This window comes from Eschrichtius robustus, chromosome 13 (genome assembly GCF_028021215.1).
Source record: "Eschrichtius robustus isolate mEscRob2 chromosome 13, mEscRob2.pri, whole genome shotgun sequence".
NCBI classification, from domain to species: Eukaryota; Metazoa; Chordata; class Mammalia; order Artiodactyla; family Eschrichtiidae; genus Eschrichtius; species Eschrichtius robustus.
The window spans coordinates 4894471-4922283 of NC_090836.1; the positions used below are offsets into that span (position 1 = coordinate 4894471).

Sequence of the window (27813 nt, forward strand, 5' to 3'; positions counted from 1 at the left end):
AGGCACAGATGGGGGTATCCAAAGACAACAGGCCAAGTGGCGTCTGGGGGGGGGGGGGTCTCTCAGGCCGGCAGTGTTTTTCTTCTGCTAGCCATCGGATTCTTTTTTCACTGCTGAGATCGCTTCACCTTACTGTCCCATTGGATGCCAAGGAAACAAAATACCTGAAGCCATTAATTTGCAATTTTTTTTTTATTTTATGTCCTTGCTCACATGGGCAGGGAAGGGGCTAGCACAAGGTGACACGTCTCGGATGTGAGTGGTACGAAGGTGACGCCGGGGCTCCGTGAGGATGCGGAGGCGGGGGCTGCGCAGGGGAGGAGGCAGGCAGGGGGCGAGGGCCGGGCCCGGCGCGGGAAGGGGGAGAGCAGCGGCGGCCCCCGTCACAGGTTCGCCAGCAGCCAGTCCAGCAGCTGCAGCCGCATGACGTTGCCCACCGCCTCGTCCAGCTGTCGCTCCTTCTCATAGCGCAGCACCGACTGCAGAACCTCGCCTACGCTGCGCCCTTTTTCCACGGCGGCTGCCGAGAGCTGAAGTAGCTGAGGGAGGGAAGGAAAGCAGTGGTGGGGGGCAGAGCATCCCACCGAGGGCGGGGACGGGCTGCCAAGGCGAGGGCAAACGAGCCCCTGCAGCGGGAGGGCCTCGAGGGAGACACTGAGGAGATGTCCATAACCGGGACGCCCGCTGGCCTGTCTGACAGAAGAAAGGTGGTTACATCGCCCTTAATTTAAGTAACATCCCCCTGTCCGTGATAAGGAAAATGTGATTTCCCACTAAGACTAAAAACTTCCAGTGGGTGTTTGGTCAATGGTGTTCTTGCCTTCTAAGGATTCTGAAGTTCTTAAGTTCACTGTAACATCATAAAACGGGCTCCATCACTGTCCCAAGACTGACAAGCGCAGGAGAGAAAGAGACAAAGGACAAATGTGGGTGCTGCTTTCCCTGCCCCATAGACCAGACAACACTGGGATGTTAGAGCAGAAAGGTGACTCAAAGATCCATTCAACCCCCATGAAGCTGCTGCCCGGAGAGGTGAAGATTGTCAGTAATACAATGCTAGAAATTAGCGGAGGTAATACTCATACCCAGGTCTCTGAACCCTATGTTTAATTCTCTTCCCAAGCTTAAAATGAGGAAAAAATGAGCCAAAGCAAGTATTCTAATATGAGCACAGTACATTGCTATTCCACCTGGAATCCTTGCAGCAACAAACTAATCAAATTTTATATTTTGTGCATTCTGCACCTGACTGTATGAGAAAGTCAAAGGGCAAATTAACAGGCCAAATATCAGGAGCTTTTTCAGGGGAAATTCTATGCAAAGACTGAAATATTGGGTTGGCCAAAAAGTTCGTTCGGGTTTTTTCCATACCATCTTAGGAAAAACCCAAATGAACTTTTTGGCCAACCCAATACATAAGGATGTTCCTGAAACAAAGGGAAAGACAAAGTCTCCACAAAGAGGAGATATAAAGAAGACCCAAATGGAAATTTTGGAACTAAACAATAATACAAAATCCAAAATGAAAACTAAATGGACGGAGATGAGAGAGGAAACCCAGTAAACTTGAAGAAAGAGCAATAGAAATGCGTCGCACTGAACAGGGTAAGAGATTGATTAAACCTCTTTCAAAAAGACTGAGAAAATAAACAATTCCAAAAGGTTTTACATTTATGTCATCAGAATCCCAGAAGGAGAGGAGAAAAAGGGGAGTACAGAAAACATACTTAATGAAAGCTTCCCCTATTTGCCAACAGACATAACTGACAAATTCAAGAAGCGTAGTGAAGCTGAAATAACATGAACCCAAAGAAATTCACTTCAAGACCTGTTGTAATCAAATTGCTGAAAACTAAAGAAAAAGAAAAAAATAATCTAAAAGCAGTCAGAGAAAAATGGCACATTTTGTATAAGGGAACAACAATTCGAATGACAGCAGATTTCTCGTCAGAAACCACAGAGGAACAGAGGAGGTGAAACAGCATTTTTTAAGCACTAAAAGAAAAGAACTATCAAACCAGAATTCTATGTCCAGCAAACATATACTTCAGGAATGAAGGTCAAATAAAGAAAAATTTGGATCAAATTAAGAGAATTCATCGCCAGAAAATGCACTCTTGTTCTTCAGGCAAAAGGAAAATGGTATTAGAAGGAAACTGGGAACATAAGGAGTGAACAAAGAACAAAAGAGACGGTAAAAATCTCAGGGTAAACAATAAACGATTTGCCTCCAATCTTTAAAATGTGCTTTATGGTTGAAAGCAAAAATAACATTGCCTAAGGATTTTTGCAACTAAATGCATAAAATAACTGCAACCTAAGGCAGAAGGGTAAAGGGACCTATATGGTAGGAAGATTTCTACATTCCAATTTAAGTGGTAATGATTGACTCTAGTTAGACTCTGAAAGGTTAGGTATGTTATTGTGATCCCCAGAGAAACCACTAAAAAACTACACAAAGAGATATAGACAAAAACACGATAGATTAAAATGGAGAACCAAAAAATGTTTAAATAATCCAAAAGAAGGCAACAAAAGGAAAAACAGGAAAAGCAGAGAGAATAAACATAACTAACATTAAAATAATAGGCCTAAATCCAAGCATCTCAATAATTAGGCTAAACGTAAATGGTCTATAAACACACCAACTGCTGTCAGAATAGATTAAAAAAACATGACCCTACTTACGTTGCCTATGGAAAAACTCACTTCAAATGATATAGGTAAGTTAAAAGTAAAATTATGGAAGAAGATGTACCATGAAAACACCAATCAAAGAGAGCTTGAACCTCAACATTTATGGTGATTCTGTTGGTATAAAGGGGGAAGAATTCAAAAGGGCCAGATGTCCATTTGTCTTTTCGACAAAGGTGCTGAAGACAACTGCTTACCCACACGCAGAAGTATGAATCTAGAATCTAGACACCTACCTCATATTATACATGAAAATGAGCTCAAAATGGGTCACAGACCTAAATATTAGAGCTGAAATTATCATTTAGAAGAAAACAAACAAGAGAATCTTCATGACCCTGGTTATTAGGTCAGGGTTTCGCAATGTGGCTCTACTGACCACATGGCCAGGTGATTCTTTGCTGAGGGGCTGTCCTGTGCACTGCAGGATGTTGATAGCATCCCTGGCCTCTCCCCACTGGACTCCCCCTTCCCAGTTGTGACAAAAAAATACGTCTCCAGGCATTGCCAAATGCCCCTTGGGGGCAAAACTGCCTCCAGTTGAGAACCACTGAGTTAAGCAAAGATTTATCAGATATGACATCAAAACCACAAGCAATGAAAGCAAAAAGTGATACATTAGATGTCATCATTAACAACTTTTGCTTTTTGAAGCACTCCACTAAGTAAAAAGACAAGATACAGACTGAGAGAAAGTATTTGCAAATCATATATATCTGATAAAGGACTTGTATCCAGAATACATAAATACTTGTAACTTTATATTCTTGTAACCCAGTCAAAATATGGGCAAAAGATTTACATAGACAACTCACCAAAGAATATATATGAATGACTAATGAACACATAAAAAAAGATGCTCAACATCTTTAGTCATTTTAACGTATGTATGTCAAATTAAATCCACAGTCAGAAACCACTATAACAGCTATAATTTAAAAACAAAGAATAATGAGAAACTGAAATCAACAAAAACTGCTGGTAGGAACGTAAAATGGTACAGCCGCTTTGGAAAACAGTTTGACAGTTTCTTAAGAAAGTATACTTACCGTAAGATGCAGCAAGTACACCCCTTGTCACCCAAGAGAAATGAAAACGTTATGTTCACACAAAGATGTGTGTGTGAATGTTCACAGAAGCGTTACTCATAACAGGCAGCTAGTGGGAACAACTCAAATGTCCATTAACTGGTGAGTGGATAGAGAAAACATATAAAATGAAATATTCAGCAATAAAAGAAATGAACGACTGACATATACTGCAGTATGGATAAACCTCAAAAACGTTATGCTAGGTGTACAGAGCCAGATGTAAAAGGCTACACAGTTTATGACTCCATTATATAAAATATCGGAAAGGCAAATCTGTAATGCAAGAAAGCAGGTTGATGGTTGCCTATGGGCTGGTGGTGAAACTGAGAAATATAGCCTAGAAAATTTCTGAGACAGAGAAATATGGAGTCTCTAGTCCTTATCAGATATGAAAACATATTACAGAAGTACAGTAATTAAATCAATATGCTATGAAAATAGTATTAAACTAGTAAGAATAGACAAATGATTCAATGGAATAGAATAGAAAGCTTAGAAAAAAAAGACAGATAGCTATCTGAGCTAGTGGGAAGCAGCTGCATCGCACGGGGAGATCAGTTCGGTGCTTTGTGACCACCTAGAGGGGTGGGATAGGGAGGGTGGGAGGGAGACGCAAGAGGGAGGGGATATGGGGATATACGTATATGTATAGCTGATTTACTTTGTTATACAGCAGAAACTAACACAACATTGTAAAGCAATTATACTCCAATAAAGATGTTAAAAAAAAAAAAAAAAAAGACAGCTATCTGGAAAAAAATAAGAGATTGCATCCCTACATCACACCTTATATGAAAACAAATTCAACATGGATCAAAGTCTTAAACATTTTTTAAAAAAATCATAAAAGTACTAGAAGAAAAACATGGGGAAGTTTTGTTAATATTTTGTGGTAGAGAATGTTTTCCAAAATACGACACAAAATCTAGGAAAAATAAAAGATAAACTGCCATATTTGACTACATAAACATTTAAAAAATTCTGTATGGCAAAAACAACGAAAAACACCAATCAAAAGTCAAATGATAAAAATATCACATCTAATATCACAAAGGCTAATTTCCTTGCATATAAAAAAACTCTCAGAGATAAAGAAAAAAAGACCAACAACCCAAGAGAAAAATGGGCAGAGGGCACGAACAAGTAATTCATCCATGAAAAAGGTAATTCAAAAATGGCTCTTAAACAAATGAAAAGGTATTCACCCTCGTTCCTAATAAGACATGTGAAAAGTAAGGCGACACTTGGCAAAGGTCAAAAGCCTGGAATGGACTGTTGGTTAAACTGTGGGAAATAGGCACTGTCATACTGTTGGTGCAAGCTCTATAAAAGGCACTGGGGAATACATATCAAATCTACAAGCACACGTTCAGATACATTTGAATCTGCGTACAGCATTGCTTACAGCAGCAAAATACTGGTAACTGAAATGTGCATCCATAGAAGAGTGGCTACACACAGCACCTGCATACAGTAAATATGCAGCCATTAGAAAAGAACGTGGCAACTCTGTATGTTGCAGAAGAGAATATATACACATAGATAAAAGACTACCATTTGTGACTTAAAAAAAGATAAGTATATATAAGTATTAACTTGTACATGCATAAGCATTTCTGGAAGGATAAACAAGAAATCGATCAGAATGGTTTTCTCCAGGGAGGGCAATGGGATGGGAGATAAAGATGAGAAATTCAAGCAGTTCCAAGGTCTTTGGATTTTGAACTATGCACACATGACCTATTCAGAAATGGATGCAAATTTGTTTAAAGGAATTGGGCTCATGGGCATCCCAGTGTTACCAGGTTCAATCACCTGCACCAGCATGAAAATACTTGCATGTTAATTAAATCTCTTCCCCAAAAAAAAAATTGCGACTCATTTTTAGGTAGTTTCTTTGATGTACACCTCATCCAGCTGTTCTTAAAAACCCACTGATGCTCAGTGCAAATCCACTCACTAGCTGAAGTCTGGATGGGCTGCTGTTCCCCCTTTCCACTCCTCTCCTTTAAGAAAATAGATGATAGTCTTTACTTTGGGCAAAGACGTGCGTGTGTGTAGAACAAGGAGGCCTGCAAGTCTACTGTGCTCATTTTACAGAATTAGATCATAGACATTCGAATTCAAAGTCATCTAAAATCAGAATGTGTTATGTATGATGAGGCTGACTTAAAAGACGGTGTCAGAACAAAGCCTGTTTCACACATTGTACACATGAAAGCTAGGCTTTTTAGACTTTTTTCATCAGTCTAAAGCTTTTGTGAATATAGGCCCATCCGCTAATTGCTACGTGCCAAAACAGTTGTCTGTTGTACAGACTGGAAAAACTGTAAAGAGACAGAACTTGCCGAGGACTCTTAGCAATAAATCTAAGATTGGATCTCCACGTTCCGTCCTTTAGCCTAAATGGAACGTGCACACAAATCACCTGGGGATTTTGCTAAAGCGAAGATTCTGACTCAGTAGGTCAGGAGTGGAGCCTCAGGTTCTGCACCTGTACTGAGCTCCCAGGCGATGCCAATGCTGTTGGTCCACAGACCACACGAGTAGCAAGTCTACAGATGACACAGTTTCTCGTTTAGGCTGAGTGTGGCCTATTCTGTACGCTACACTGTGTCTTCCCGGTCATCAGATAAACCAAGTAACCCAGTTACAAGGGTTACTAATACCACATACTAAACAGAGAAAGCCTCTTCCTCCACATCCGCTGGTTTCTAAGAAGATGAATGCTTTTTGTAAATAATCCCAGCCTTTTGTGCCACCTCCTACTACTTAAAATGCCCTTGTTCTACTTTTCTCAATTGAGGGAAAATAATAAAAAATCCTGTGTGTGTGTGTGTGTGTGTGTGTGTGTGTGTGTGTGTGTGTGTGTGTGTGTTGTAGAGACGGTCTCTCTTAATTCTCCCACACTAGCATGAAACAGCAACTACATAAATAAAAGCTTTCTGGACCCCAAATTTCCCTTCAGTGAGCAGTTCCAAGGCCTAAACTGGGAGAAGAAAGGAGTTAGGAGGCACACTTACCTTTATCAGTAATAACAGTAATAAGCTGACTTTCCATCTGCCTTATTCTTTGGTCTTACTTCTCAATTGATTCAGAACTTAGGGTGAGGGGAAGAGGGATGTTATTTATTGAATCCCTTCAAATCCCCAGCACTTCCTAGACCACCAGCTAAGAGAGGAATGACAGGCTTGAAAAGGCCATCATCAGTCTAGCCCTTCGCCCCACCGCCTCCCCGGCCCGGCAACACATCCCCAGGATGTGACGCTTCCCAGCAGCTCCTTCTCATTCTTTGGGCAAAGCTGTCATGCAGAATTCAGCCTGAGCCCAGACCTTAATCTGATTCTTTCACCAAGTCTCTTGGAGGTTCCTTATTTGTGCATTTCCATCAATATATGCAGAAAAAAAAAAAGAGAAAAAAAAATGATTTATCTCTCTTTTACCCTTTGATACGCCTCCTATTGGGCAAAATTGAATTTTAATTTACCCATTATCTCTACCATGAGGCATGAGCTTCAAATTTTTACTGTCCCCATTCTACCCTTCTCGTGGCTCTCTTTCCATTCAGAAAGAAAAAAAGAACTTAAAACCCTAATGAACCCCTAATAAATCTTCCCAAATTCCCGATTCTACTTCCTTACCTTCTCCTGGATCCCTTCATCGTCACCAGCAATGTACAAAACGGGGACATTGAGCTCAGAGGCGGCCACCCACTGAAGAACGGCTTGGAGTTGCTTGTTCTGAAGCGTATCGGTTAGGTTGCGACTGCTGACAATCACTTTGGGAGCTGCACACCCTTCGGGGAGCTGTCCTGACAGACCTCTCAATTCGTTATAGATAGCTTCATAAGCATTCTTCAGGAGGACCTCTGCTGTCCCTGTGCCCTTGGTTGGCAAACACTCACGTAAACGATCTGGGGAGGCTGAAGTTGGCCAGTTGGTATCCCCAGACTTATCATCTCCTAGTTCTGCCAACGGAGAGTCACAGGACTTGGCAATAATGAGACACAACTTCATCACTGAGTCCATCAGATGTTCTACCATTTGCCCGTTCATGTGGTCATCTAGCGGGTTAGCAGCCTTCTTGGTCAGCCCGGCAAAAGTACCTCCAGCCTCATCGCCTTCATTTAATTTGATGGGAGAAGGAGTTACAGGTCTTTCACACTGGGGACTGTCTTCTTCCTTCGTTGGCTTGGGTTCAGAGCTACGGTCGCTCTTGAAAATGGTCTCACCGAGTAAGTTCCGGATGAAGTTGAAGAAAGCGCTCATCAGACCCTTCTTTTCTGCTTCTTCTTGGTCAACCCCCATATGAGGAGACCTAAGGCCGGACTCATCGGAAACTGCAGGGGACTTGTTGGCCTGCAAGTTGGTGCTGCCAGCAGCTTTAAGGAAGCTCTGTGCACCCATGCTTCCCCCCTGGGCCAGGTGGTACTGAATCAGAAGTAAGGCAGATACGATCAGGTCCTTGGCCCAGGAGTCTGAATCATACATAACATTCTCCAGTTGCTCTGGGTGATGCACAGACGGACTGACGTTGCAAGGATCCAAGGGAACTCCCAAGGGAAAGTCTGGCGCAGGTTTATACTGTTTGTTGGAAGCTACAAACGGTGCACACTGGAAACCTGGAGATTTTCCTTCAATCTGCTGATTTTTATGCCACAGGGACAGTCCCTCCTTGATGATGTGCTCACCCAGAGTTTCAACACAAGTCTTCTCCTTCTCGGGTTTGGGTGCAGGAGGGCATATTTTTTCCCTCAATTTACCTTCAGATTTCATGGATGCAAAGTTGAGGTTTCGGTTTTTAGGGTCACTGATTCCTTTCATGGACATGAGGGAATAACTCTCAGACTTGTCCTTGGTTTTCCTGACAGCCTCAGGAGGTTTCTTGGCAAATATCACTGAATAGAGTTTACCCAGCATGGCATCCATGATATCCGCGGCCTTCTGGCTTCCATGAGAGAAGAGACTTCTTTTCACGGCCGAGACAAAGTCCGTATCAGTCATGAGGGCCCCTGTGACGTCATGGAGGTTCTTCATGAAGGAGTCGATGAGATCTGAGACCACCTCTTTCGCGTGCCTGATCAGGACCTTCTTCAGCAGGACGGTGGCAACGGTCGTGTCCTTCACTTGGATCCTCAGTGTCTTCATGATGGAGACCATCATATCAGACACCACACTGTTAGCGTAGGTGATGATCCCTTGACTGACAGAAGCTGTGAAGTCATCGGGCCCTTCCTGCTCTCTGAACATCTCTCCCTCTGCGGGTAAGGACCTTCCGCCCTCTGTGGCATCGCTTGCGTTACAAGATTCAAACACTTCCTTATAGAAGAAAGACTTCCTAGAAGAAGGCTTGTCGTCTGGACTCCTGCTTTCCTTGGTGCTGTCCTTGATCTTCAAAGCGCTTTTGTATTTTAAATTCAGGGGACTCTGTAATGTTCCTGAGGCTCTGTCACAGGAGCCAGGAGGCTTATCCGAGGTGGAGTTTTTGGAACAGGCAGAGACAGTCTCGTTCACCAGCTCTGATGCCACCTTGCTCAGGCTTTTGTTGGGTGCGGGCTTATCCCCCATGTACACTGACTGATGGATGCATTTGTTCTCAGAGCCGTCAATCCTCTCGTTGATCTCCTTGCGGGCCATGGCTATGACGAGATTTGTGAGGCGACTGGCGTAGAAGGAAACTTCGTCTACTGAGCTCCTGTTAGCAACGTGGGCACTGGGGCCCTGACAAGGGTTCTCTCTGTGACTCATCTCAAAATGCAATCTCCCTGGACTGCCCTTGGTGGTGGTGTTATAATAGTCCACACAGAAACTTTTGCGTGGGTCTCCTGAGTTGACCATTTCCCCACCAAATGATGCTTCTCCAGGCTTGAATCTAACATCTTGGAACCCTGCTGTGCTTTTTTCCAGGTCTCTGCGGAGCCAGCTGAGCACTCTGATGGGATCATGTGAGGCTTCCTTAAAAATGGACAAGGATTCATCCAACTATAACAAAGCAAAGATATGGGATATTCAGGACAACCTCAAAGATCAGTTACAAAAATGGTCGCCTCTCTCAAGTCTTAACTGCTCCATCAGCCCCATAGATGTAACTGACATTTATTGAGTGCAGGCACTGCTGCAAATATTTTAGGCCTGTTATCTCATTTAATATTATTCTGGCAGTAAACTTAAATGTTTACACTTAAACTTAAACTCTCTTATTACCCACATTTTACAGAAGAGGAAATTGAAGAACTGAGAGATTTTAAGTTAGTTTCTTACCTGAGGTTATACAGCTATAATCATTGACAGAGGAGGAATTCCAACCCAGGCAGTGACTCCAGGGCCCATGCTCTTCGCCACTGCGCTATACTGACTCCAACAACATCTGTCCTTAAGATCTGACTGTCAGGGCTTCCCCAGTGGCTCAGTGGTTAAGTATCGCCTGCCAACTCAGGGGACATGGGTTTGATCCCTGGTCCAGGAAGATCCCACATGCCGTGGAGCAACTAAGCCCGTGCGCCACAACTACTGAGCCTGCACTCTCGAGCCCATGAGCCACAACGACTGAGCCCGTGTGCCACAACTACTGAGGCCCGCGCACCTAGAGCCCATACTCCGCAATAAGATGAGCCACTGCGGGCTTCCCTGGTGGTACAGTGGTTAAGAATCCGCCTGCCAATGCAGGGGACATGGGTTCGAGCCCTGGGCTGGGAAGATCCCACATGCCGTGGAGCAACTAAGCCCGTGTGCCACAACTACTGAGCCTGAGCTCTAGAGCCCATGAGCCACAACTACTGAGCCCACGTGCCACAACTACTGAAGCCCGTGCGCCTAGAGCCCGTGCTCCGCAACAAGAGAAGCCACTGCAATGAGAAGCCCAGGCACCACAACGAAAAGTGGCCCCACTTGCTGCAACTAGAGAAATCCCGCGCACAGCAACGAAGACGCAACGCATCCAAAAATAAATAAATAAATAAATAAATTTTAAAAATACTTTAAGAAGCAGAGAGGAGCCACCGCAATGAGAAGCCCGTGCACTGCAACGAAGAGTGGGCCCACTTGCTGCAACTAGAGGAAGCCCGTGCGCAGCAACAAAGACCCAATGCAGCCAAAAAAATAAATTAAATAAATAAATTTATTAAAAAAAAAAGATCTGACCGTCAGCAGCTACAGAGGTAGCATTTGAGCTGAATCAGAGTTTTCATGTATTGCTAATAATTGCTATTTTTTTATGGTTGATCTGTTTTATTTAGGTCTCTTATTCCAGCACAGTTTTCAAAAAATTAGAAAATTCAAGGACAGTTGTGCCTAATTCATCACTTTACTGGGCTACACAAGCACAATCTGATATGTTCAATGGCTTCCAGTGGACTCTTTGACATGACTTAAGTTGAAAATCTGACTTGTAATTGAGGAGTTAGTATCTGTGGACAATTTATTAGTTGTGAGTGAATGCAGATCCTTTGGTGGACATTAGCTGTGATAAGCACATGGACATATTTATACATTCACCTACTGTAATCTATACTCTTCACTTGAACATAGGCTAAAATAAGAATGCATGTAAAAGTATCCTATTTACCACCAAATGTAAGGGATTGTTGCAATGACTGGAGTTATATCTATCTGGGGATGACCACAAGTACTGCCCATCTTTAAAGAATAATTTGGTATTTTAACTACCAAGTATCATAGAATTGCTGGCTACTGTTTGTTAAATGCTTAGGTCTACCAGGCACTGTGCTTAGTGCTCTATGCATGTTATTTTATTTAATTCTCATACATACCCTGTAAGGTGGGTATCCCTCTTCCAGTTTCACAGGTGGAAAACTGAGGCCTAGAGAAGTTAAATACTGACTAACATCTCACAGCTACTACACGATGGGGGCTAGTATTCAAATCTAGTTTGGACTCTAAAATTGGCACTCTCCACCCCTACAGTACTCTGTTATGTTTGGATGACTTGGGAAGAAGAGAAAAGCAGCTGGACCTCTACAGGCTTGTTTAAGTTGCTTGTGGGCTATAGAGCTTGGTTTCAAAGTCCTCCTAAATGGTCCTGCTAATTTGAATAATAGCTACTATAAGGAAATTTGTGCTCTAGTAGAAAACTATGCATAATCTACAGCATACCTTTCCACATTTTCTGATTCTGATTCTCTCAGAGCTATTTGGTAACTCTGTAAACTGTAGATAACTGATAGGAATGCAATATAATTCTTGTCTCCACACATATTAATTGTGACCAGGGAAGAGTTACCTACTGCCTCTCCCACTGTGGAAAAGGTCAGTTTTGCTTCCGTTTGCGCACTCACTTCAATATTCCTGATCTTTATGTCTTTTTCCTTTGATTCTCCTTTGAACTGCACCAGCTCCTCGTGAATAAGTTAAATAAAATCTTTCACATGATTTATTTTTGTATTCATAGGAGAGTCATTATTTCACCTTTCTCTGAAAATGATCTTTTGACAGTTTTGGAAGTCTCTGCCAAGATGTCCAACAGATTTGCCTAACAGAGGTAAATGTCACCATGAGGATAGTGTACCAGGTGCGTCCTTTCTTAGGCCCCCAAAGGTGAATCCAAAGGGCAATAGAACTTTGCAGACGTTCTGTTTTTCTGGTTTTAATTTTCCTCTCTATGAATTTTGGTTTTGGTTTTCATTTTGGTTTTTCCATGGCCAATAATCACCGGTGGCAGCAATGCTTGAGAACGTGGTTTTATTGTATCACCATTTGGTGATTTCTTTAATGGATTAATGGTTTATAGAGATCTATTCTCTGTTGGTGACAGACAACAGAAAATCTATTTTGCTAGTATTTTTTGCCTATCTTAAGCTCAAATCAAATTTGGAATTTTGTGCCTAGTTGGAAGGAGAAGGGTTCTTTAACCTCTGGACAGGTGAGTTTTGGGTTTCTGTGTTTACCTTTGACACATGACTAAAAGTTTTTTTTTTTTCCATTGAAATATAGTTGACATATAACATTATATTAGTTTCAGGTGTACAACACCTGTAATTATTCGATATCTGTATACGTATTGTGAGATGATCATCACAATAAGTCAAACGTCTACCATCACCACACATAGTTCAAAAATTTTTTTCTTGTGCTGAGCTTTTTTAAGATCTACTCTTTTAGCAACTTTCAAATATACAAAATATACACTACAGTATTATTAACTATAGTCACCATGCTGTACATTATATTCCCAGGATTTATTTATTTTATAACTGGAAGTTTGTACCTTTTGCCCTCCTTCACCCATTTTGCCCACCCACCTCTGGCAATCACCAATCTGTTCTCTGCACCTATGAGTTTATGTGTTCTTTTTTTTTTTTAGAGCCCACATGTAAGTGAGATCATATGGTATTTGTCTTTCTCTGTCTTACTTATTTCACTTAGCAGCTGTTGTCACAAATGGCAAGATTTCCTTCTTCTAGTAATATTCCACTGTATATATGAACCACATTTTCTTCATTCATTGCCCATCAATGGACACTTGGGTTGTTTCAATGTCTTGGCTGTTGTTAATAATGCTGCAATGAACACAGAGGTGTAGGTATCTCTTCGAGATGGTGATTTTGTTTCCTTTAGATATATACCAGGAAGTGGAATTGCTGGATCATATGGTAGTTATTATTATTTTTAAATAATTTCCTCATATGATTGTGATTAAGATTAAATGAGATAATGTGCACAAAATAATCTGTACACTTGAAATGGAATGTATCAGACAGGTAGTACTCCTTAAACACGTCAAATGAAGATTAGACTTCAGAAGAGGTAAGAGAAGAGGAAGAGAAGTCAAGAAGCTTGATCGTTAGGGTAATGTGGTGAAACATGGTTAACCAGCTGTGGGAGTGCTAGGGAATAAAACTTGACTTCCTATATGTATGGGAAGTACTGCTCTGGGTGAAAACAGAAGTGCTGGAAGAGAGCATGGCTAGGGGTGTGTCCTGCAATTCATTCCCATCAGCCTGGGTGGGAGGTGTGAAGAGACTACTGAGTTTCTGTATGAATCTTTTAAAAAATTATTTTTCTGAACCAAAGGTCAGTAACAAGGGTGAACTTCTAAAAGGACAAAATCTAGTTTTAAGAAAAAGCTGTAGGAAAGAGAGCTGCCTGTATGCGTGTCTGAGAAAGGGACAGAGAAAAGGTGGTGGAGTCAGAGCAGAGACTTCCAAGAAATGGAAAATTCAGTGGGATCCAGTGTACAAACTATTCACCAGGGGGACCAACCTGATAGACCACTTTGCAGAGGTGATTTAGGGGAGATGAATGATGTGTATCATAAACTATAATAAAATAGTGTCTGTTTTATTATATATATTATATATTGCACATTATATATTATATATTGCAGTGTCTGTATAATATATATATATTATATATTATATATTGCAGTGTCTGTATATTATATATTGCAGTGTCTGTATATAACATCATTTAGAGAGGGCATTTGATGAGCAGCCTTCTTTGCAGTGACTCAGGGACTCAGGCTCTGCTTTTGCATGGTTTCGCCCTCCCTTAGGGACTCAGAATCTTTCCTTTGAGCCAGTGTATGGGAAACACCAGAGACTGTGGAGGACTGAATGAGAAACTTTTGTTGTCCAGGCCTGGAAGTGACAAACATCACTTCTACCCATATTCCATTTGTCTTTGCCTTTTGAAAGTGTGATTATGATGTATCCCAGTGTGGGTCTTTTGACTTCATCCTATTTGGAGTTCACTGAACTTCTGGATGTTTATATTCACATCTTTCATTAGATTTGGGAAGTTTCCAGCCATTATTTCTCCAAATATTCTCTCTGTCCCTTTTTTTCTGTCTTCTCCTACTGGGACTCCCATGCTGCATGTTTGTTCTCTTGATGGTGTCCCACAGAGCCCTTTGGCTCTGTTTCTTTTCGTCAATCCTTTTTTTCTTTCTGTTCCTTAGACTTGATAATTTCCCTTGTCCTATCTTCAGTTTTGCTAATTCTTTCTTCTGCCTGCTCAAATCTGCCTTTGAATCCCTCTAGTGATTTTTTCATTTCAGTTATTGTACTTTTCAGCTCCAGAATTTCTTTTAGTTTATCTTTAGGTTTTCTACCTCTTTATGGATATTTCCACTTTGTTCATATATCATTTTCTTGACTTTCTCCACATCTTTCCCTTGGTTCTTTGACCAGCTTTAAGACAGTCGTTTTAAAGTAGATCTGCCATTGGGTCTTTTTCAGAGACAGTTTCTGTTGATTTATTTTTTTCCTTTGAATGGGCCATACTTTCCTGTTTCTCTGTATGCCTTGTGAATGTTTTTGGTTGAAAACTGGGCATTTGAATCTACTGGATGAAAGTTTAGAATTGAGGCTCTAAGCTGTTTATCAGTGTTTGAATCATTATGTGTCTGCCATTCAGAAAAGCATTAAGTGTAAGTAATAACGTCTTCCTACCTCCACATGGTATTAACAAGTTAATATTATAAAGTTTCTTGAGCAAAAGAATCTCTTATTCTGACTGGAAAAAGTATTCTTACAGAGCCTAAGTCAGAAATATTTTAAGAATCTAAGTTCACATAGTTGGGTAAATTTTTGGTAAATAAGATTAGTTTAATAATTTTGGTTTAATAAAAACAGCTACGTCTTTTCTGATTTACCAGTGTTAGGTATAACGTTAAGTGTGCGTTTTTATTTTATGTTGATGTGCTCTTCATAAACTTATACAGGTTATGCAGATCCAATCAGCTAGTATTACTTGTACTTAATGTTTAAGATCGTGAAAAATATAAATGTGTTTAATCAAATTGAATATTTATCCTGACAAACTTTGTTTCAACAGTTATTATGTTTTATAGTATGTCAGCTTGATGATAAATTTCCAACACCTTTATGTAACTTAAAACACTGGACTGGTATTAAATTGAGCTAATTAATGGATATTCACTGGATACTTAGATCATTTCTAAGTAAGATAGAGTAGTGAAACACTAATAGTTAAGCGTAATTTATATGGTTTTGCTTTCTATTTTTATTACTATAGAGAGGTTAACTCTTTGGGTCTGTTAATGAATGTGTGTTTTTGCCACTTCGATTGTATAAGGGATGTGTACGTCTGTAGAGAGTCGTCCTGTCTGGTCCATAAGCTCTGTTAGTCTGCACTTCAGCTGCTATGTGACAGTTCACCATTGTAAACCTCCTCTCTCTCAGGTTTCTTTGTGAAATAGATTGGAAAGTACTTAGGTTAAAAATTATGATTAATATAAGTGGCTGAGACTATATTTAGGAACAAGAGTTTCACAGGAATCCAACAGAATACATGCCTATTTTTCTAGGGACTGCAGGTGAAACCTGGTGGAGAGTGTTTCTTAGTTTTGACTCCCTGCTCTCAGGACAGCAAATAATGGAGGTCTTTAAAAGCCAGTTTGGAACTTCCCTGGTGGTCCAGTGGTTAAGAATCTGCCTTCCAATGCAGGGGACGTGGGTTCGATCCCTGGTCGGGGAACTAAGATCCCACACGCCACAGGGCAACTAAGCCCTCACACCACAACTACTGAGCCCACGTGCCGTAAACTACAGAGCCCATGGCTCTGGAGCCGCATGCTGCAACTAGAGAGAAGCCTGTGCACCACAATGAAGATCCTGCGTGCTGCAACTAAGACCCGACGCATAAAAATATAAATAAAATTAAAAAAAAATAAAATAAAAAAAAAAGATCCCGCTAAAGGCCAATCTGTGACTCCTTATAAAAAGTTCCAGTAAAGCAAACTTACGGCTTATCTGGTTGCCGCAAGTATATAGATAATCAGACCAAATCTGATGAGACTAGCCTTATTTTGTGATCAAAATTTATCTTATTTTGAGACTTTTTCAATAAAAATGGAGGTAAATGTAGGAAAAACATTTGTGCTTCAATAGAAAACTATGCACTATCCATAGTCCATAGTCTGTAGACTGCGCATTGCATATAGCCGTCCACATAACCTGATTCTGATTCTGTGTGAGCTACTTTACAACTCTGTAAGCTGCAGATAATTGATAGCAATGCAAAATAATTCAACGTGTCTACAAACATGTAACTTCTGTCCAGCGGAGGTTTAGCTGTGGAAGAGGCCAGTTTTGCCTTGATTTGCACATTCATTTCAACATTCCTGATCTGTAAGTGTACCTTTTAAAAAAATTCTCCTTTGAACTGGTTGTAATACCTCTCACCAATTTCCTCATTAATTAGTTGAAAAAATCTTTAACATGCATTCATTTTTATATCTAATTGGGAGTCTCGATTTTGCCCTTTTTTGAAAATTATTCCTTAATGTTACCTACTTTTACAGATGGGCACACTATTTGCAAATAGGCATGTTTCCAAAATTAGGCTGTAACATGTACAGTCTTATTACAATGCAGATGTAGATTTTACTTTTTATCCTTTTCAATTCTTTTCACAGCATATTAAGGAAAAACAACCCTATAGCACAGCATCGAGCTTCGTGACGGAGTCTAAAGAGTTGTGTTAGCTTGGTGCGTTTTAGGTTTTCAGTTGTCTATTTATGTTTTTTAAACTAAAACGTGTGCACCCTATGTGCATTATTCCACTCAATCCAGAAGAATTTTGCAGAAGTAGCTGATGAAGTCAGAGTGACTGGCGGAAATACTAACCCTGTTTCTTTTTCTATTGATGGAGTTGACAATCAAACACCCATCTCCTCCAAACCTTTTGCCCTCTTGCATCCTTTAACTTTCTTATAGACTAGTATCTTGAACAGTTGGGGAAGGTGGATGCCCAGTTATTTCTGAGTCTTTCTTAATTAAGAACAGGGAAAATTTTCATGGCCCTGAAGGAGAATATGAAAAGGGTTAAGGGGTTTAATTTTCTCTCCTCAGCCATCTTCTGCTTCAGTAGCTTAGTGTTAAGTCAACACATATACCTCCCGTCCTACTCTTTACCTCTATCTCAATTAAGCATACTTTATAAAATTTTCCCTATCTCCCACTTCGAAATGATCTGTTCTTTAAACACCCAGAGCAACTATTGTCCAGAAAATCCATTTGGCAAATTACCATGAACTTCTTATAATTGGTGTCTACTAGTTATTTAGAGCACGTGTATTTTTTTATCTTCCCAAATGAATGATACGGTCTACGAGGACAGAAACTGCTTCATTCTTTACTACATCCGCTAGAGTGCTTCTCACGTATTGAAAAATTGAGAAATTTTTGTTACTTTAATATTGAAACTCATTTTTTTGTTGTTTTTCTAAAGAGAGGGGCAGAAGTAAATAAAAGGTCTAGTGGAAGCAGTTTTGGTTAGCACTTATTCTACATTAACTGGATATCTAGTATCTGTATGTCCTCATGTCTTAATGTAGATTTATTAATGTTTTCTTTCTTAGGCTATATGAGGCAGACCAAATAGATTTTGGACAAACAGAATATGCATCATGTAACATTACATGCAAGGAGGTGTTTGATAAATGTTAGTCCTGAGGGTGAGGATTACAATGGGGATTCCATTAGACTGTGAGATCCTTAAAGGGAGAGAATTCTAGTTCATTTTTCTATCTCTGACCCTAAGACTCAGCACAGTGTCTGTGCCAGCTATTCACTGTTGTCTCTCAGCTCCAAGTCCGCCCTTTTTTGTCTTGCTTTGTGACTCTGGAACTGGACTCTTTAAACACTTCTCCGTTGGCAGCTGGCTTTGCTGACAGAGGGCACTGGAGGGGCACTACGTGGTCAGCACAGGTGGGAGGCGTTTCCCTTCTGGCCCCCCCCCCGTACCCTCTGGCAAGTGCCTTCAGCACCACTGGGATGCAGATGGCTGTCCTGCTGCAGCTCACTCTCTCCAAGGAGATCTGAAGCAGCCTTGGTTGAGGGCGAGGGAGCTTCCGTGAGCCTTAGTTTCTTCCTTGTTCACTCTTTCAGCCTAGGGGTAGGAGCTGCTTTCTGCATTTGCTGCTTCTGGAACTCTTTGAGTCTTCTTTCACGGCTTTTAGTAGTTAACTTAGTTAGACACTTTTTACTGAACAGTTTTTTGATATTCAGTTACTGGCGCGGTTTCCATCTTCTGATGGGACTGACTTACAGTGCCTGATACTAAGCTGAATGATGTAGGCAGAGTGACAATATCACTCGCTCTAAAGGAGTTCATTTTCCCCCCAGTAACTTCATCTTCAAGAATAAGAGGTGGTGGCAGAGAGAATAAAGCTACTCTTAATGGCACATATTCCTAACTCAGGATTTATAAGGCGGCTGACACTTACCATTTTCCAGTCCTGGGGTTGGCTGTCTCCGGGGGAATAGACATCAACTTTGCAAACTCCAGTTTGGCTTTGTAACCAGTCAACCCTGTCTGACATCTGGAAGAAGAAAAAAAATGAGAATGGGTCATCAAAAGGGCTAGTTATACGGAAGGAGAAATAAGGTAAAAGGCTGAGATGCGGAAAATAGGAGAGATGCTTTCCACAGAGGCCTGTCCCAAGAGCTACTCCACACCCACTTAACTCTGGACCTCTTCATCCTCAGCTCCCAACTGCAGGAAGATTTCTTAAGCATATGTATCTCTAGTGGAGAGGCCAGGGGCTGGTGTATTCTAGAGGTGCGTAATATAGATTTGCTCGTGAATGAACCTAAGCAGACACGTCCTGCTCTCTGTGTCCTGGCTTGACAGACCTTCCAGATCTTGGATTTTCAGTACATGCTCAAAGCTCAATGTGATCAGAATAGAATTAATTTACTTGTCCCTCTCTGTTCTTGCCTCCACCAACTTTTTACAGTAATGTAGGCTTCATTGTAATTAATTCCTAGAGCACTAACTTACTTATATTAGCAGTAAGTCTAGTATCTCTTCCTTAAGATTAAGGGCTTCCTTAATCCCTCTTCCAATTAGCCAGGGGTCCTGGAGGAATTCTCATTCTCCAAGGTTCCACCAAATACCTGAATGCCAGGAGAAGGGCGATGTCATACACACCATCCAAAGGGCCTCGGAGGCAGTGACGTCCTTGCTGATGTTGATTTTTTCATAACCTTCCCAACTCTTTGCTCTGTTTCCTAACCTCTGTAATGGCACCACCATCTACCTGGTCTCCCCGAAAGCTGAAATTTATTTCACACGTATTCTTCCCTCCCAAGCCTCCTCTAGCTACTATTTCTCTCTTCTCTCATTTGCAGTCATTTTTCTTGAAAGAACTGCTTATACCTGCTGCTCTCACTGCCTCATCTCACAGGTGAACATCATGGCCCCTAATCCATTTACTCCTTGGCCTTTGGCCTCAGTCTCATCCACTTTCTGCAGCCCCGCATCTTTGCTACTTCTTGGAAACATGACTAATTATCATATTTGCCCACTGATAATCTACAAGTATGGGAAGCTTCTCTCTGCCCTCCTTTTCCATGACAGAATGCCATTACCAGGCTTCCACACTGGAGTTCCCCTTCTTTTGTTATAAATGTTGCTTAGATCTATACTTCTTAATAAGCAAGGTGGAATAAGATGGCCAATTTTTCCTCCCCAATGCCCCACAAACATCTTTGTGAAACAGGCATATATATTTATATTTTAATTCCAACAAATATACTGGTTTAAAATTCTGTTACAATAAAGTCCAAAAGCTTATCCTAATTTTTTTTAACAATGAAATTGTGTTGTCAAAATAATTGCTTAAAATAAATGGAGCATTATTAGGGGCTGAATATCTGGTTAATTGGAAATATTTGCTTTAAAGGACTTTAGGTCGTGGTGGGGTAGACATCTCCCCCACAAATAAAACCAACACAACTCAAACACAGATTACACACGATTTAAACTTAATTGTAAGTGGATTTATTATTTTTGTTATATGTAACATTATGGGTAATTACTAAAAAGAAAATATAAGATCTTTCAAGAGCTACCTGTTCTCTGCTCCCAAAAGAATGCGTTCCCGTTTTCACACTCCACTAACTTAGATTACTGAGCTGGGGAAACAGCTTTCTTTTCTCTTCCTAACACTGTAATACAATAGATTCCTTGAATAAGCAACGGGTTTTCCACCCTGATTAGACCTTAGAATCGCCCTGTTTAAAAATACTGAATCTTAGGATCAACTGTTTAAAAACACTGTATCTGAGAGACCAATCCCCATACAATCTTATTTCAGTGGTTTTAGGGTGTGGAAATGTAGGCACTGAATTTCTTAAAAGCTCTCTGGGAGATTCTAATGTACATCTAGAATTGAGAACCCCTGGGCCTGGGCTTATATGGAGAGATCCTCTCTGCAATAGACTTGCAAGCTCTGGAAAGATAATTATTCTTTTCTTTAAAAATTTTCTCTGAGATTTCCTAACCTTCTTGGTACCTTATTTTAATTTTTTTTTTTAAAACCCTAGCAAGGAAGCTTTTTTTTGTTTGTTTTTTTGTTTTTTTACATGTATCTACCGAAGCTGCCCATATATTTTTTTTTTAATTTATTTATTTATGGCTGTGTTGGGTCCTCGTTTCTTTGCGAAGGCTTTCTCTAGTTGCGGCAAGCGGGGGGCCACTCTTCATCGCGGTGCACGGGCCCCTCACATCGCGGCCTCTCTTGTTGCGGGGCACAGGCTCCAGATGCGCAGGCTCAGTAGTTGTGGCTCACGGGCCCAGTTGCTCCGCGGTATGTGGGATCTTCCCAGTCCAGGGCTCGAACCCGTGTCCCCTGCACTGGCAGGCAGATTCTCAACCACTGCGCCACCAGGGAAGCCCGAGGAAGCTTTTAACGTCAGTGAAGTTAAACCCTGTATTGTTTCTCAGCAGCTCACTGTTTTGTGTATATATTCGAACCCCTGAACCATTACCACGCATAAAGGAAGGAATGGCACTGTTCTTTGGCCAAAGAATCAGAAGACTTGGAAACAGGCTGTCCTGGACTGTTGACAGTGCAGGTCTTTTAATCTCCAGTTTACATTTCATCTTAATGAGTTATTTCTAATGGAAAATGACAAAATCAATAGGATCTACTGACTTTAGGTTATATAGCACAATTAAAAAGCAAGGATGAAAATGAAGTACAGAAAGGAAGGAAGTTGTGTGATCACTTACTCTTACTGAGGATAGGTTCTGAGCTATGAGGAAAGCTCTGGATTAATTTCTTGTTGTCTTCACTATTCCTAGGTTTATCCACCCCTCCTGCCATGAAATATAAGGACTCTGCAATGGAAAGACACAAATAAAAATGACTGATTTTACATGTGAACTTTATTGCTCTTATTACCAAATAACGATTTTGACCTATTATTTTTCACATGGGATACATAAGTGATGAGCACAAAATGACATTCACATTCAAATTCCAGATCTCATTCTTGGTGCGGTCTGATGGGTCCTACATGACAACAAAGGTTTCATCATCTGGCCAATGATTTCTGAAATGACTATTGTTATTCTCCACCTTCAAATCACTGGTAGACAGACTTATTTAACAACGAGGACACTGAAAGTTTTTAGCCTAATCTCAAACCTGGCTTAAATAGGAAGTCAGAAGATAAGTAGCTAGAATGGAGAGAATAAGTGCCCTGAGTTCATGAATCTCAAAACACTTGTGGACTTCCCTGGCAGTCCAGTGGTTAAGACTCCGCGCTTCCAGCATTTCCACTGCAGGGGGCGCAGGGTTAGAGCCCTGGTTGGGACACTAAGGATCCCGCATGCTGCATGGCAGCGTCCAAAAAGACAAAACAAAAAATCAAAACCCTTTGTAGGCACTCCTTTGCGGACGCGGGAGAAATATACATCCTCATGTTACAAAGGGAACTCATAATTAACTGCAAAACCAGCTTCCAGATCAATTATTTTCCTTCTAATTGCCTGCTGAAAGAATGAATATATGAATACAGCCTATTTCTAATTCTAGATGGCTCAATTTTTTCTTCTTTCTTTCTTAAGTTGGAGAATCTGAGAAAAAAAGAAATGACTTGCTCAAGTTTGCTAGGGTGGTTAAGACTTGCATGAAGCTTGACTCTTTTGGGGGATACGTTCACCCCAGAGACTTATCGAAGGTGTAAATATTTATCCAATGATTTACTAATAGACCTCCTATCCCAATAAAACAAATAAATCAATATCTCAAAAGCACTCTTGTACTTCTTTCACACTTACTAGTCATATAGATTCAGCAAACACTTCCACTTACATATGTCCTGAGGTTTTTATTCTATTTTCTGTATCTTCTGCATCCATGAAGTTTGTTTTAGACTTTAAATCCCCTAACTTGTCCTGGATAATAGTGTATACAAAGAGGTACTTAAATACCTTTGGATGATAGTGATATTCAGACTCCTAAATCTGTATACATGTCTCATAACGAAATGCAAAAGAGGGGAGAATCTAGAGATTAATGGAGCCAATGAGTGGATTCATCCATTTCTTAACCTCAAAGTTGGTGAATAATATCCTGGAGTTAGGGTGGAAAATAAAAGAGGCAAAGGATGCTTTGTGTTATCTATTAAATTTGATAAGGAAAGAAGGCTAACTATATACAATGTGAAGATAAATGGACCTTAGGAACCATTTATTGTAACGTACTCATTTTAAAGATTAGGAAATTGAGGCCCATAAAGGGACTATTAAAACCAATGGATAGGGCTTCCCTGGTGGTGCAGTGGTTAAGAATCTGCCTGCCAATGCAGGGTACACAGGTTTGATCCCTGGTCTGGGAAGATCCCACATGCCGCGGAGCAACTAAGCCCGTGCGCCACGACTACTGAGCCTGCGCTCTAGAGCCCGCGAGCCGCAAATACTGAGCCCGCGTGCCACAACTACTGAAGCTCATGTGCCTAGAGCCCGTGCTCCGCAACGAGAGAAGCCACCGCAATGAGAAGCCTGCGCACTGCAACGAAGAGTGGCCCCCGCTCGCCGCACCTAGAGAAAGCCCGTGAGCAGCAACGAGGACCCAGCAGAGCCAAAAATACATAAATAAATAAATAAGTAAATAAAACCCAATGGATATAGTCATTGAAATATTCACAGCTCTGCAGGTTAACATTCCAGAAGCTAAGAATTTTTCCTACAGCCAACAGAGGGACCCTGTGGACAACAGAAGGACTGACCTAAAATGTTCCTTAAAAATGTCAATGTGATTATCACCTCAGAGATAACTGAGGAGTGCAAATCATGAATCAGGAGTGCACAACAATACAGGGGCTTGGTTATGGTGCTGTATCCTGGACCACAGCTCCATCTCGAGACATGTTTCCTGTATTCACCATAAGGATGAGCTCTTGTTTACTCAAGGTTCCTAAACTCACAGAAAAACTCAAATTACAGGCAGCATAAATGAAGCTTTTGCAGGGTTGATATATATCTGATCAAGTTTTGAAATTTATTCGACTAGTTTTTATTACTAATTTTAAAAAGGAAGAATATGTTCTATTACATCCATTCTCTTTTTCTCTCTCACTCCCTTTCTCTAAGCGCCTGGCGTATAGTAGACACTCAATAAATTTGGTTGTTGATGAAATCAGTTTCATGCGATTTTGTTTAAATAAAGGATTAGAAAAGTGTGTGTGTGGTCTTTTTTTCAGTGGTTACCATTCACTGTTCAGTTTTCCTGTGGATCTCCTACAGTTTCACTTTCCCTTAGTAATAACCTCTTTCTCCATTGCCCTGTTAGTACAGACATATTCTCCGCAGAGCTACATATATCCTGCCTTTCCCCAGTTCTCTGTTGTCTAGCCACGGAGTCAGAACTAACAGCGAGAGGATGGAAGTGGATGAGAATCGGGGCTCAGAGCTATACCAGTCTGATTCTGCTATTAGAACACTGGGAACAAAAATAACAACAACAAAAACAACAACAAAAAACAACAAAAACGAAAACAACTCTTGGAACAGCCACGCATGAACAGGAAAAGTCAGCAGTCAAGCTTCCAGTCACATCATGAAATTGGAAAGCAGACAGTTAAGACCCCCTCCTGTCCCCAAAAGTATGGCCAAGGAGATCTGATCAATCTGCAACACAATTAAAACTTCAACAGCAAAGATGGTATGTTCAGCTACCATGGTACTGAGGGAGAGGCTCATTTGTTTCCAGAAGATTCTGATGTGAAACTAAAATTGACCGGGCAAAGAGGGAGGCAAGGTTGAACATTAAAAGTTAGCCCAGCACTTATCACTGAATTCTCCCTTTTAACCACACAGGATCAGAAAATGGGCTGTTTTCTCAGTCCAGTGGGATTTCCTACCTCTGTAGCACTGGAATAGTGAACCACAGAAGACTCCAGAATACACTTTTAAAGTCAATGAAGATGCTGGGATGTTCCGTGCTCAGCTCAAGATCTTGTTTCCTCCCCCAGCCTTCCATGTACCTCCCCCTTGTTGGGACTGGAGAGTGACATCAGAATCACAAATGGTGATATCACTGTCTCCATGGCAACAGTGGTGAGGCTACCAGAAACTGAGTGATTAAAGGCCAAGGGGAGGGGTGAAGATACATTCCAAGGCTCGGATGCTTAGTTTGGAAGGACTGGCCTTGCTTTCTCCAGATTAATTTTCTCATTTAAGTGTCTAATTTTGGTAGGGGATATGGGAGGGGGAATTTATGCCGATGGATTCCATTTAAAAGAACAAAGTAACTATTACATATTAACAAATCCAGACGGGTGCAGAGAATAAGAAATTAAAGAACTGAGGGTCTACTAAATTTTTTATGCAAAGCCCATGGAATCACTTCATTTTGTGGGGTCCAGCCTGGACTCTTCTTGATTATAAGCATCTTAACTTTTATAAAAAAAAAAAAAAAAATTCTGAGATATTTTGCCTAAACTGACCATCTCTGGGTTATAATAAATCTTAGATGGTCAGAGATGCAGTAGCACTAATCCATCCTCTGCAATTCTCGACCTGAGGAACCATACTGAGATCGATCAGACCAAGAGCATTTGGTTGGCCATTTCTAGGCCTGAGGAGACTTTATTAGCAGTACACTCTCCTTGGAATGTTACCTTAGGTACTCTTGATGACTCTCTGAACAACGCTACAGGATAAAGATTAAAACTGTTAATGAATTCAAAAACGACTTACTGGTTTACAAGCTTCCTTCAACAAGGTTATTTATCTACTGATAATCTTTTATATTGTTTCAGTTTCTTCATCTTTAAAATAAAGAAACTGAGTTTGCTGATCTCTTAAGATCCCCTCCAGTTCTAACATTCCGTGATTTTGATACTTGAGTGCGATGGGAACAGAACACTCATACAGCACTTCGCAGCTGACAAAGCACCGTCACGTCCATGTCATTTGACCCTTACGGTAGCACTCTGAGGAAACAGGACAAGCGTTCTCTTCCCTGTTAGACAGATGTAGCAGCTTACCCAGCTCACAACACATAGCTGGTATTTCATTTCAGAAACTGGGATATATAATGTATATCTTTGTATGCAATTCCCCCTCCCCCCACTCTCAATAAAAAAAAATGATCCAAAATATAAAGCAATTATGGTAGACTAGAACTGGGCTCTAACATTCTGAGTTTTAAGTCGACGCTGTTTCGACAATATCATGCCACCTTGAAACTAGTATTGAGAACGTGAAGCACTGTTTGACTTGGAGATAAAACATAACTGGCAATATTACACAGGTGTTAGGACGCGGCCAATGATAATGGGATCTATCAATTCATCAGAATCAGGAAGGTATGTTTTTATTCCTATTGACTCCAGAATCAAATATTAGCAAAATGTAAGTGCTGAGTGAACATAGGATGAGGCCAAGAAATATGACAGTGTAGCATTAGTAAAACTTCTCTGATAAAATTTCTTCAAGAGTTTCTTTCCTCTTCCAATTCACTGTGGAAGATGACATTTCAGTAAGCGGAGGGGGTGGGGTAGAGTGGGACCAACCAACCTTACAAGCCTAATAACAGGCCACTTGTGCTCACTACATGTCTTTTGTCCATCCCAGCAACGCACACTCCTTTCTTCCTGAAAACACAAAGCACTGAAGAAATGACTGAGTCTAAAAAGATTCCCCCAAACGAGTCTGTTTTCTGATAAGCCCTAGGTAGATGTCTCACGACAAGTTGCTGCTGTTCCTACTCAGGGAGCTTGAGAGGTTGTCCCGAAGAAAGTATTCAAAAATGCAAGTCTTTATCTTTCTGGAATTTCCATAAGCTCTAGATACTATTATACTTTCTGGAACAATGTAGACTCCCAACGGATCCACAGTTTAAAAAAAAAAAAAATTACAAACCGTTGCTCTAGAGAGAGCCATCTTGAGTTTCTTCCTAGAAACATGTCCGGATGGCATACACGCCCACTAACTTTTACATGACATTTCAGGAAGTTCGCAGACTTCCTGAAGCCCACACTCCTTTTTCTTTGGCCACTCTGTGCGGCCTGCAGGACCTTAGTTCCCAGAAGAGTGTTCGAACAGGCACCCCCTGCGGTGGAAGCACGGAATCTTAACCACTGGACCACCAGGGAAGTCCCCTGAAGCCCACTCCTGGGTGGCAGTCCAAGTTAGGAATCCCTGGATTCATGTCCGGTGGTGAGATAAAGGCTTTGATAAATCAGAGTAATTAAAGGACAGGTGGCATGATAGAAAACGTCAGACAAGTCGTTTCCGAGGTCACCTACCCGCAAAGACTTGAGCTGGTGACACGCCACGAAAAGGGAACATCAAGAGCCGAGGCTCCGGACGGAATCCGCTCCGGTTCCACGACCGCATCCTTTCTCACTTCTATTTCTCGTCCTCACTTTTTCTCTCTTGGTCCCCGCCCCCTCCTGTCCCCTGGGCCCGAGTTTTCTCCTCGAAGAGCTTCCCGAGCGCAGGGGCCACGCCTCCTCCTTCCCCGCCTCACCGGGGCCGCCCCATCGGACACTTTCAGGGCACGATGAACTGAGAGTCGGGAGAGCTGCGGTGCTGCCATTTTGCCCTTGAGTCAGTCCCTGGTCCACTGTGAACTTCAGGTTCCTCGACAATACGAGGTTATCTTTACGGTGCACTCCAGACCGGGGATTCCGACCCTAAGCCTCCTTTCTTTCTATTTCCCCTCCTCCCCGTCTCTCTCGCGTCGCCCCCCCCCAGCCCATCCAGCTCTCTCCCCAACACTCTTCCGGGACACTCTTCACCCTAGC

At 41.3% G+C, this 27813-nt stretch overlaps 1 protein-coding gene across 4 annotated transcripts; it reads right to left on the reverse strand.

Annotated features, from left to right (window-relative positions):
- Positions 1 to 220: 220 nt before the first annotated feature.
- Positions 221 to 27755, reverse strand: AKAP3 (A-kinase anchoring protein 3). 4 transcript variants are annotated; one of them, XM_068560133.1, is made up of 5 exons: positions 27313 to 27751; positions 21785 to 21892; positions 18993 to 19088; positions 7427 to 9766; positions 221 to 539 (listed from the first exon to the last, which is right to left on the reverse strand). In XM_068560133.1, exons 3-5 carry the CDS (start codon positions 19086 to 19088, stop codon positions 384 to 386), a joined length of 2592 nt encoding a protein of 863 aa, XP_068416234.1. In that variant the 5' UTR covers positions 21785 to 21892; positions 27313 to 27751; the 3' UTR covers positions 221 to 383. The 4 variants fall into 4 exon arrangements, with proteins under 4 accessions (XP_068416234.1, XP_068416232.1, XP_068416233.1 ...); XM_068560131.1 differs by having other exon boundaries at positions 367 to 693; positions 27313 to 27754; XM_068560134.1 differs by lacking the exon at positions 221 to 539 and adding an exon at positions 4829 to 6885 and having other exon boundaries at positions 27313 to 27753.
- Positions 27756 to 27813: the final 58 nt, after the last annotated feature.